Source organism: Leptonychotes weddellii, chromosome X (genome assembly GCF_054177405.1).
Source record: "Leptonychotes weddellii isolate Sample4059 chromosome X, ASM5417740v2, whole genome shotgun sequence".
Lineage (NCBI taxonomy): Eukaryota > Metazoa > Chordata > Mammalia > Carnivora > Phocidae > Leptonychotes > Leptonychotes weddellii.
The window spans coordinates 75,018,981-75,031,885 of NC_138385.1; the positions used below are offsets into that span (position 1 = coordinate 75,018,981).

A 12,905-nucleotide genomic window follows, 5' to 3' on the forward strand; every position below is an offset into this window, starting at 1 on the left:
TTAATTTTTAATAAATGGAAGTCCATTAAAAAAAACTTTACAAATAATATACATAACCATATGTAAAATTAAGCCACTGCTTCTAACTGAACGAACAAAGAAAATTCTGTTGTTTTTAAAGAGCTAATAATTGTTATTCACTGCTGTGAAGTACTTTTACTGAACTCCCAGATATCAGATGGTGTGGTGTGTGTGTGTGCACACATCTGCTCACAAGGTAAACGTATAAAACAGATGTACATATATTTGTGACTTCAACTTTCAGGCAAGAGATCTGTAAGCATTTAATCACTAAAAAGAAAACCAGGCAATTACCTGACTAGAAGGTCCGGGAGATGCAAAAGGTGAAGGACATGGCCCATCTTGCAAGGAAAAATGTGCAATAAAAACTATAAGTTTTGCAAATGCACCCCTTACTTCTGCACTGGGGCACTCCAGAAGGTATTCAGAAAAGCGATTTGAAACATTAAAAAGGACATTGTGAGCAAACCAAAAACGGACATTCTTGCTGTGACGAAGGAGAATACACAATGCATCATACCTAAGACAAAACAAAAAATTTATGAATGGCAATTCAATGATGTTTCGTATATAGTACAGATATGGGTCTCTATGAACCAAATAAAAATCAAAGACCTTCTTTTACTATTGGAGGGAGAGAACCAGCAACAGTTGCCTCTAGTACCAACATTAAAAGGACAGATGACTACTACAACTTGGTTTCTTCTCACAGAGTGACAACATAGAGAGATGAAAGCTTGTCTAGTCCTCTACAAATCCATTACCAAACTCTTTCTAGATTCAATGACAAAACAATCACTACCCTAACTGTCCCTGAACATCTTACCACTGGATGAGTACATAAAAATTGTTCAATCAAGGTATTATAAATGGCCTCTATACTTTCACAACTTGAAACTTAGGACACTCATTCTATTTGTTATGTTTTTAATTTATGGCAAAATTTAATCTAGGGAAGCTAAAACTACTAATTTCTGAATTAAGTAGCTCAGACTTTTAAGTATCATCCTATAATCTTTTGTACAGGGATGTCAAAGATAGGATATAAGGTAACAGAAGCCAGCTTCAGAACAATGAAAGGTCATGTTTAACCTATGTAATTATTTTAATATGATTTCTCTCACTACGGCTATCAAGAGTTTTTGTAGTCTGCATTCCAGATCTGAAAGAAGACTTGGATTTGAAAAAAAAAAAAAAAATAGAGCAATATATTAAAGAACCAAACTAAATGCTAGGATAATAGGAATGAAAATCCAAAGCAATGTACCAATCACTGGCAGAGCCACGGACGATTTTCTTGGTGTGAAATCCTGTGGTAAAAAGGAACCTAGCAGCAAGCTGAATACTAATCATAGTGATTTCTTCTGCTTCAGGCAACAGGTGATCTTGCCCTATAAAAAAGGCAAATACATTAAAAAACAAAACAAAACAAAACAAATTTCTATGTCTAAGCTCCATTTTCAAACAAGTCTGCATTTCCACTGATTTCTAGAAGTCCTAACTTTGCTAACTGCCCCCCGCCCGGCTACTTATGAAATAATTCTTAGTTCAGTAAAGCATGTTTCAAACTAATGCTTGAGTCAAAAACAAACTGTTAGAATAAACAAAAGCTCCCCTGTTTCCAAACAGCAAGACAATATACACTGCTCAAAGATAACGGAAATATGGCTTTAAAACAGCCCAAAGTAAAAATGCAAACATGTTGATGCTTGCTAAGAAATCTTGCAAGTACAGTAAGAGTTATGCTTCTACTAAGAAGCTAAATTCTTGATACTTACCTGGCGGAGGATTTAAGTAAACACCGTTACATGTAAGCAGTTTTTTCATGAACTGGAAATACTCCAGACTGTACTGCATTCGGTTATGCATGAATTGCACATTCTGCTTCCGTACACTTCTCTCAATGGCTGATGGCATAATAATCTGATGGGGTCTTGTGGTGATAGCAAGCTCAGAAATGTATCTTATCAACTCATCACCCTGGTCTATGGTATCCAGTCGTTCGTAAAAAAGTATGTAAGCATTCCACCACCTTTTCTGGCGCCTGTATGACATGCGCTTCATCATGTGATCAAATACCTCTCCCATGTACTCTCCGCCAAAACACTGGTTTTTCATTTCTTCATCGTCATCCATTTTACACTCTGTTACATCTCCATCATCAAATTTATACCAGCGATTTCTCTCACCATCTCCACCATTCCTCTGAATGATGTAAGAATAATAATGCCCCCCACTTGCTTGGCCACTGTGTACCAGCACACCCACAAGTCTGTATTTCGTGCTTTCTGCCGTCTCACTTTCAGACTGCTCATTCTGCTGTATCAACTGACTTTCTGGGTTTACATTATCTCCTTCCAGCTTTGCAACACCTGCGACTGTGTAAGGTTCCATGTCCAGCTCTCGAGGAAATTCAAAATAATCATTGAATTTGATTGCACATTCTCTTTCCCAGTCATAGTCGAATCGTTTCAGTTGGATAGCAAGAACGGGAGGTAATTTTTTAATTAGCAAGCGCTTTACGGTATCAACCTACAATAAACAGAGCAAGTTACTAGATGTTCTTTTATAATCCACTGCATAAAACAAACTATAAGCCTCTATTACTAAATTCTCATGAAGACTAACTGGAGGTTACAAGTGTAAACAAACACTCGGCAATGAATATAATCAAGGTTATTATGTCCAGGTGGGCATTTCAAAAAATGCTAACTACAACTAATAATATGGAAATAGTTTATGCCATTTGCTACAAATTGCAAAAATTAGTGACACAGACATTACTCATTGCCTGGATTCTATACCGTCATTGCTATCTAACCACTGTTACTTGTTTGGTATTTACTGTTATGCTAATGAAGGCGTGCTGAAGAAATACAGTAGCAGCTAGTATCTATTGGGCCATTAGGTGCCAAGTAATATGCCAAGTGCTGCCCAAGGAGTAACACATGCAATCCTCACAAGCTCCCACGCAGGAGCTCCTGGTGCGAATGGGGAGCAGCAGGAGAGGGACTGAGTCACCGGCCTCGGTCTCACCGGCCTTACAGCTCGCATCTCAACCTCTAGACTTTAATACCTCTTTAAGTGGCATGTAAATGTCAAAACGATACAGGTGACTCGGAGGTGAGAGAATCTGGGAGCCCAGGAAGATACACGTTATTTACCGTCTGTGTAAACGGTCTCTCCCTAAGAGCCGTTAAGTGCCCTGAGATAAAACTATCAAGTGGGCCTAAAAATCTAATCCCAGTGGTTTAAAAACACAGGTGGTAGAAGAAATCTTATGTGACCAAACCAAGTAATGAAGGTTTCAGTAAACTTCTTGGTCCTTACAAGTAACTGGATAGGACAGGAGAAATGTTTTCCTGTCAGTGCTATAGCTGTGAGGGGTTCAACAGCAGTCTGGGTGGGTACGGATGGCAAGTGTCTGTGCGCCTCCGGCAAGAGTAGGTGATAATAAGCTATTATGACTTCTAAGATGTTCACTCTTATTTACCTGTTCCCCTAGCCCTGCTGGTACTACCTTCTCTTAATCTTCTTTCCCTGAAAAACCTTTGTACCAGTTATCTTAACTACCTTCTGCTACCACTATAACAAAGCAGGGTAGGGAATAAAAATAAATAAATAAATAAAAAACAAAAGCAATGAACTTTCAAATCCATTAAACCATAGTTACTTAAAAAAAACCTGGATAATTCATACCTTTTTATTGCATTTTTCACAATGATACGCATTTGCACCTTCTAATAAATCTCCTTTGACGTACTGTTCCAAAGAATCAAGAAGATTTTGGTGATTTCTAATGTCTACATTCAAAGTCGTAAAAGATTCTTCACACTCATATCTAAAGACATTAAGAAATAAAAAGGATTTCTTAGTTCTCTAAACATTTTTAGTTATAAACTTGATGAAAACTACATTTGCAATATTTATGACATGAAACCCTAAATCAAAGAATGTTACCAATAAATGACACATTTATTTGGCCACTTACCTAGTGTTGGGCACTACATTAGGTTGTTTACAGCCCATATATACACCAGGTTCTTTGTCTTCATGACAAACCTGATAGAGAAATAGCACCACCTCCACTTCAGAGATGAGGGAACTGGGGTTTGGAAAGGTTAATTTGGTCAAGATTACTAGGCGAAATCGTGTTTTGAAGCCAGGTCTGTCTTGCTTCACGGCTTAAGCTCTTTACAGTCTACCGTGCTGCTTCCACTGTCATCTAGTTAGGCAGTAATTCATGCCAAGGCCAAAGCATGAATTCATCAACTTCTGAAAAGGATATTTTAAACTATTAACGGGCTGAATTTTTAAATGGTCCCTCTTTTAATGGAAACCTTAATAAAGCACAAGTTTGAACACACCAATCAAGAGGAGATAAGCAATCCGAGTAGGAGCCAGAATCCCACCTTGTGGCAATTTTCTACCAAGGGAAATTTCAGATTTCTGAGGAGACACATTCATAAACTCAGAACATGGGATGTAGGAGAATACACTCTCAACCATCAAATTTACTCATTCAACAAATATATTTGGAGTGCCTTCCATGTGTAAAAGTACTCCGGGATAGTCAATGTTGAAGGTAAGTCCCTCATCTTTGGGGCTTTTCAGTTTAGGTCCGGGAAAAAAGGTACACAAAGGTATTTGTAAGTGGCATGAATGGAATATGAAGTACGTATAAAGCATATTGCTACTATGATCAGGGAACAACCCATAAAAGAGAAAAAAAGAAGTCAGAACTTACGACTTCACTTAAAAAGTAGGACATTCAAAGATGAGAGAAAACCAGCAAAATTTTTTCTGTAAAAGGCCAGAGAGTACCTATTATAAGCTCTTTTTGAGGGTATGAGGTCTCTCTGACTCAGCTGTTATAGGGAAAGGAGCTAGAGAGTAGGTAAAGAGCTACCTCTTTTTTATAAAAACAGATGCGTGGCTGGATTTGACCAATGGTGCATAGTTTGCTAACTCCTGGTCTAGACAAATAATGCTGTAAAACAGATAGACGTGGGACTCTCTATGTAACTTCTGGCATGTAATAAGAACAGGACTTCTGGGTTCTTAATTATGATCATGCTCTCTGGACATTTTCACTTAGCGAAGAAAACCAGTCATTTCCAAATGACTTTGAAAACGGTCTAAAACCAACCAACAAGGACTGATTAGAATAAATGACCAAAAAGTTGGCTTATTTTATCAGTAATTGAAAATCAAGAGGTTAAAAATGACAGTTTAATTGTCCACCTAATACAAAAGGTCTTTCAAAATGACCAAAACTTGTGCGGGCTATGTGAATAATTACATAGTCTTGTTCTGAATGAATGGTTTAACCTCATGGTAATTTCTCATTTATATAGCATTACCTCTCTGCCAATCATTTCCCTTTGATCAAAAATGAAACACTCCCACCAGCCATATACACACACACCTCATGACTATATAATACCGTTTGAGCTTGTAGAAAATACTATCGTACTGTGATATTTTGGCGAAAATTTGATTTCAAACCAACAGTAATCAGTAACATGCAAGAGAAATTCCAAAGTAAAACTTCCACGTAATAGGCATAAACCTGTATCTACTAGTAGTGAATTTTAATAGTCGTTTAACTATTTTCAGTAAGAGTCCTTAATCAATTTCAAGTCAAAAACAATTTGTTCAGTCAACTCTTGCTATGTTTTTTGTTGAAAAGATACTTTAAGGATAATGATCACAATCAATGCTATTTTAAAAATTAGTATTTCATTTATATAAGGAAATTGTACTCCACGTCTGTCATCTTCTAAGCTTAATGTATTTGTAATATTTTAATTGCTTTAACTCTGAGATAAAGGGCAAATTTATGAGCAACACCTGTAAGCTATATATGCAAAATGCCATTTGATTTCCCCAGTAATGATCATACATAAAAGAAAGAGAAGGAGCCAAAAGTTATTTGATGAAACCAAAGCCCCCAAAACCAGAAAAACAAAAACCTCCATGAAAACCACCACCACCACACACAAAACCCAAACCCACAACAGTAAGGTATGCACAGTATATAATTCACCCAGTCTCAGGTATATAGTTAAATTGGTGGCATACTCCACTTTTGTACATAACTACTAATAAATATTTTATTTTTCTTAGTAAATAAACAGAAGAACTTTAACCATATAATTAGCACTTACCTATGTGGGCAGCCCTGGCAAATCTTCTGATCAGCAAAGGAACCTCCTAAGACTTTACTTAGCATAGCTGGATGTCCCAAGGCTTTCAAAGCTTCATCTAAACTATCCACCAATGAATTAAAAAACTCTAAAGCATCATGCTGTTCACGCAGATTAACGGGCTCACCCCAAAGCCTAAGAAATGAATGGAATAAAATACAGTACTTTCTCAGGAAAAAAGCAATACAACCACAAATGACAATATAGAAACAGACTTTTTCCCCCCTCAACTACATGAGGAAGTAGAAAAGAGTAAACGTTCTTTATGTATAGAGTGCAGTGAGAAAGTGAGGCTCATGGTACAAGTGGAGCTCCCGTGGGGAAGAGTCACCGCGAAACTGCTGCTGTGGCTGATGGAGACCACAGCTCCAGCACCGGCGCTTGCTTTAGGTAACCTGCTACACATGCATTTTCAATCTAGATGAAGACACGACTTGGTGGAGCTGGATCTCACTCTTATGTAGATGTTACAGTCACTCTTTGGTTCATGTTGCTTAAATTTCAGGTTATAGATACAGTGCCAAGATTTATTTACTCTTAATTAAATTGCTTTTTCCAAGTGAAAAGAGAAAGCTTTAACGTTAGAGTTCATCTCTTTGGAGTAATCTGAGGATTTAAGTTAGACAAATCAATTCTGAGAAAATAAACTATCAATTGTGTGTACCAAAAAAATGAGAACTGCTAAAATCCTAGGCACTGCTGGAAACTATCAATGAAATCTAATTTTGTATTTACAGAGTGACATAAAGAAGTATGAATGCATTCTAAGTGAGAGATAGGACACACGTATTTTAAATATGCTAGAGGAAATCGGAGGGGTAGATGAACCATGAGAGACAATGGACTCTGAAAAACAAACTGAGGGTTCTAGAGGGGTGGGGGGTGGGAGGATGGGTTAGCCTGGTGGTGGGTATTGAGGAGGGCACATTCTGCATGGAGCACTGGGTGTTATGCACAAACAATGAATCATGGAACACTTCATCTAAAACTAATGATGTAATGTATGGGGATTAACGTAAGAATAAAAAAAAATAAATATGCTAGAGGAAATGTCTTCTGATCAATTTTTTGTAACACTTTTTCTATGTAGCAAATAATCTCATTCTAATTACGTATTATATTTTTTAATTTGTTTTTTTTTTTTAAAGATTTTATTTTTTTATTTGAGAGGGAGAAAGCACATGAGAGGGGGGAGGGTCAGAGGGAGAAGCAGACTCCCTGCTGAGCAGGGAGCCCGATGCGGGACTCGATCCTGGGACTCCAGATCATGACCCGAGCCGAAGGCAGTCGCTTTACCAACTGAGCCACCCAGGCGCCCTGTTTTATTTTTTTTTTTTTAAAGTAGGATCCATGGACACCAACGTGGGGCTTGAACTCACAACCGAGATCAAGACCCGAGCTGAGATCCTAAGAGTCAGACGCTTAACCGACTGAGCCATCCAGGTGCCCCCCAATTATATTTTAAACTTAAATTTGATACAGTGAGTTTAAAATAAAACATGTCCTTATTTGTTAAAACAAACTTGTTTCATTATTGGAACTGACACCAATCCATTCTATTAATTTTCAGATTATGGTCGATTCCCCGTACTTTCAAACATGTAGTCAACCATTAATTACAAAAGGGAAAAGATGAACAGATCTGTTAAGACACAAGTTAATATTACCAATAATCAGACAAACTGGTACCATGTATCTCCCAATGCAATGCAATGAGAAGCACGTTAACACCACCTACTGTGGTTTTCTTGCCAAAAACATTTAACCTGAATCTAATCATGAGGAAATAACCACACAAATCAAAATGAGAGACGTTCTGTGAGATAACCAATGTAGGCTCTTAAAAAATTTCAGTGCCATACAAGTCATGACAAGTTAGGGAGATTATTTTAAAGAAAACTAAAGAGGTAACAACCAAACTCTTTTGATTCCTTTCAGGATACCAGTCTGAGACTAAAAAAAAAAGTTACAAAGAATATTTTGGGGGAAATCAGAATATACACTGATGAGTATTAGGCATTATTATTTTTAAAAAATATTTAAAGGTAGACAATTTATTTTCCATTCCTTTTCTTTTTTAAGTAATCTCTACACCCAACGTGGGGGCTCAAATTCACGACCCTGAAATCAAGAGTCGCATGCTCTACTGACTGAGCCAGGCACCCCCATTATTAGGCATTTTATTTATTTATTAATTTATTTTTTTAAAAGATTTTATTTGACAGAGAGAGTCACAGCGAGAGAGGGAACACAAGCAGGGGGAGTGGCAGAGGGAGAAGCAGGCTCCCCGCCGAGCAGGGAGCCCGACGCGGGGCTCGATCCCAGGACCCTGGGATCACGACCTGAGCCGAAGGCAGACACTCAACGACTGAGCCACCCAGGCGCCCCTTTTAGGCATTTTAAATCAACATTAAATTTCATCGCGTGTGATAATGGTATTATATGTAAGTAGGAAAATGTCTTTATTCTTAGTGGATACATATTGAAGCACATGTAGGTGTGTGGGGGTAAAGTATCATGTTTACAACTATCAACTGGTTTAGAAGAATCAAAACCCAAGCACAGTTGACACTTGAACAACACAGGTTTGAACTATGAATCTACTTATACATGGATTTTTCCACCATACAGTACAGTATACCGTAAGTGTATTTTCTCTTATGATTTTTTTTTTTAAAGATTTTATTTATTTATTTGAGAGCGAGAATGACAGAGAGAGAGAATGAGAGGGGGAGGGTCAGAGGGAGAAGCAGACTCCCCGCCGAGCAGGGAGCCCGATGCAGGACTCGATCCCAGGACTCCAGGATCATGACCTGAGCCGAAGGCAGTCGCTTAACCAACTGAGCCACCCAGGCGCCCCTCTTCCTTATGATTTTTATAACATTTTCTTTTCTCCAGTTTACCTGATTGTAAGAATGTATTCTTACATGTAATCTATACATATAATACACATAACATACAAAATGTTAATTGACTGTTTATGTTATTGGTTAAGGCTTCCAGTCAAGAATAGTAGGCTGTTCAGTTTCAAGGGCATCAAAAGTTATATGTGGATTTTCAAGTGTAAGAGGAATCAATGCCCCTAACCCCACATTGTTCAAGGGCCAATGGTATACATATAAGCAAGCCGGGCAAAATGTTAACAACTGTTACATCTGTTTAGAATGTAATATAAAAAGGTGACCACTATACTAATTCGTCACCTTTTCTGTTGGTTTCAAATTTTTCAAAATAAAAAATTGGGCATGGGGTAGGGAATGTGGTTAACTAACCCACATGTATTAGGAGTATATTATGTGTCTAAAGTGAAAATCACCCAGAAGTGCTAGTCTAGATAAACTGGAAGCTCCACTAGCATAGGAAGTCATTTAGAAATAAAAAATGCAAATGTATTGTAAGAGAGAAAACTATTTATAACTGAATGACAAATTTTAAGCTAGAAACACAAAAAGTGTGAGAGTAATTTGGGAAGAGGAAGAACAGAAATGCTAAAAGCCTTATGACAGAGATGGGACAAACTGGGGAAAGAAAGAACTGGAACAGTCAAAGAGGAGGGTGAGGGGTGTGCCAGGTGATGGGACAGAAAGAGTAAAAGCAGAGCTGGGAAGGAGGGTGGTGTATGCAAGCCAGTAGTATGGATTAAAGCAGGGGACCTAGTTAGGGGAATCAAAGGAATTTAAATGGTTGAGTTCACAGGAAAGCCATTATAAAGTGGTGGTTTCAAAAGAAATCTAAATAGCATCCCTAGGGAAAAGGGAAGCTGCTCCATAGAAGCAGGGAAGCTAGCCTGCAGGGTGGCAGTGTCAGGTGACCCTCTGCTTCCCCTGCTCTCAGCTGACTGGGAGAGACCTTGAAGAGATTCCGAGGAGTATTATTTAAAAACCCACTGCTATGAAGGATTAGAGCCTTTCTCATAAACAGTAAAAAGAATTAAGTGGTTGTACTGTGGTATTTTAGTACAGTGCATGACACATAATAGGCAATGATTTAAAAAAGTAAAATTAAAAAAAAAGATCAAGATATAACTGAGAATTTTAATTTTAAAAAAAGTTATTTATCCCATCTTTCCTAGAAAATTGTACATCAGGATAGCAAAGTTGTCGTTGCAGGTAGATCTATTCTTGCTAGTAAATACAAGAATGATAAAATGAGACTACTACCATTCTGTAACCCTGATGAAATACTCTTGTCAATGATTATCAATGGCTGTGATCATGGGATACAGACATTACATACCTCTCCTTACAGATGTAAACATTACCGTCTATAACGTAGCTTTGCCTACCATTTCAAAAAAAAAAAGAGAGAAAAACACCTTGATCTCATCAAGTCTCTAAATCTCACTCCTTATTTATAGGAAATACAGTGGACTGAGGAAAAAAGAAAATACAAAAATACCACAGGGATCCTATCAATAAAATCCAGATGGTGGAGAACTTTACAGGGTAAACTATCTACTTTTCCCCAACAAACTGCAAGGGTGAAAACGATGAGAATAGAGAGTCATAGCAACATTTGAGGTGTATGGACTTCATCTAGATCCCGATTTCAAAAAAACACATAGTAAAAAACAATTGTGAGAAAATCTGAACACTGACAAGGATATTAAGGATTTTTAAAAGATATGGTAAGAGTATCATGGTTATGTTTAAAAAAAGCCATCAGAGATACATACTGCAATTATTTATAGATGAAAATGTGTGAGATTTGATTCAAACAACGTGGAAAGTAGATGGGAATGTAGTTTAAACAAGATTGAGCATGAGTCAACAACTGCTGAGGCTAGGGGATGAATACGTAAGGGCTCACATGGTTCTCCCTACTTTTCTGAATGTGAGAGGTTTTCAAAATAAGATTTTTTAAAAAAGATTTTATTTACTTATTTGACAGAGAGTGAGAGAGCACAGGCAGGGGGAACAGGAAAGGGAGAAGTAGACTCCCCGCGGAGCAGGGAGCCCAATGCAGGGCTGGATCCCAGGACTCTGGGATCGTGACCTGAACTAAAGGCAGACGCTTAACTGACTGAGCCACCCAGGTGCCCTCAAAATAAAAAATTATTAACATCTTAAGAGACTGAAGTATGCTGCCTCTCCAAACTATGACACTTTCTACCTGACTTTGAAGACAATAAGAGAAAATCACTAAGAAGTAAAGTTTATTATAGCTAACCCCTGTGCTAGAAAACCTGCCTATAACTTTTGACTCCCCAAAACTTAACTACTAAGAGCTTACTGTTGACTGGAAGTCTTACTTATAACATAAACAAGCGATTAACACATATTTTATATGTTTTATGTATTATATACTGTATTCTCACAATAAAGTAAGCTGGGGAAAAGGAAATGTTATCAAGAAACCACAGGGGAAAGAAAAATACATTTAAAGTACTTTACTGTATTCATCAGGGGAAAAAAAATTCCGTGTATAAGTGGACCCACGTAATTCAAATGTTCTTCAGGGTCAACTGTACTACTGCTTAAATATTAAACATAAAGATACCCTCAAACATGTATTTTACAAGTTGATGTTAGTGTAACGGAGATGTTCAAAAAGGTTTAAGCAGTATCCCTATTACTGTCTACAGTTTACCTGAACTGTTTCCAAAATCCTCTGGGCACATAGTATTGTAGTCGAGAAGCAGCTAAATGACCAAAGATGACTTGAAGGTGCCTTAGAACACCAATATTATACTCTTTCCTATCTTCTGTTTTACTTAATGCTGGTTTATCTTCAAATTGTTGAGGATATCCAAATACATCATCTCTGGGATCAACATTGCTCTAGAAAAGAAAAAATATTAATATGTTAATCCAACTTTGAAGTACAGTAAAGTACGTTGAGACAAGCACCAGTTAGTCAACAAATGATTAATCATTTGTCCTTCTATTTCTTATTTCCAAAGCACTTAACTTCCAATTTATAAATTTTAATTTACAATATAACTGTTTATCTCCACCATCTCACAGAAGAGTTGTCATAAAGGAATAACCCTGACTGTATATTGGAAAGGTAGATAATAAAGGCAACGTAGCAGAGTAGAGTGTGGTGTTTAACATAGACCGAACTGGACCCGAGTGTAGGCGCTGCCACTGAGAAGCTGGCTAACTCTGAGCAGGTCAGCTACTTCACGCTTCTTTTCTTTCTTTTTTTAAAAGATTGATTGATTGAGAGAGAGAGAGAGAAAGAATGAGGCACAAGCAGGGGAAGAAGCAGGCTCCTCGCTGAGCAAGGAGCCCGATGGAGGACTCAATCCCAGGACCTTGGGACCACGACCTGAACTGAAGGCAGATGCTTAACCTTTTTAAGGTTTCAGAATCGATTAAGTATTAAACTACCTCAGAGCTGACTGAGACACCCAGGTGTCCCTACTTCACGTTTCTAAGCTTCGGTTTCCTCATGGGGATGTGTGGCTGTGGGGAGGATTATGAGGTGCTCAGAACTGTGAATGAAATATGCATACTAAGAGTAGTACTCCTCAAAAAATGACGCTGGAAAAACTAGATATCTTTATGCAAAAGAATTAAGTTGGATTCCTCTCTAACACCATATACAAAAATTAACTCAATACAGACCTGAAAGCAAGAGCTGAAATTAAATTCTTTTTTTTTTTTTTTTAAGATTTTATTTATTTGAGACAGAATGAGAGAGAGAGAGAGAGCACATGAGAGGGGGGAG

General features: G+C 37.6%; 1 protein-coding gene across 4 annotated transcripts in view; it reads right to left on the bottom strand.

Moving 5' to 3' along the window:
• USP9X (ubiquitin specific peptidase 9 X-linked) overlaps positions 1-12,905 on the bottom strand; it is a 167,276-nt gene that overhangs the window by 16,728 nt on the left and 137,643 nt on the right. For all 4 annotated transcript variants that reach the window (XM_081808975.1, XM_081808977.1, XM_081808974.1 and 1 more), the window contains exons 32-37: positions 11,820-12,010; positions 6,192-6,365; positions 3,721-3,862; positions 1,800-2,553; positions 1,289-1,412; positions 316-541 (exon numbers count right to left, since the gene is read on the bottom strand). In XM_081808975.1, the coding sequence (XP_081665101.1) occupies positions 316-541; positions 1,289-1,412; positions 1,800-2,553; positions 3,721-3,862; positions 6,192-6,365; positions 11,820-12,010 (1,611 nt within the window). The remainder of the gene's footprint in view (positions 1-315; positions 542-1,288; positions 1,413-1,799; positions 2,554-3,720; positions 3,863-6,191; positions 6,366-11,819; positions 12,011-12,905) is intronic.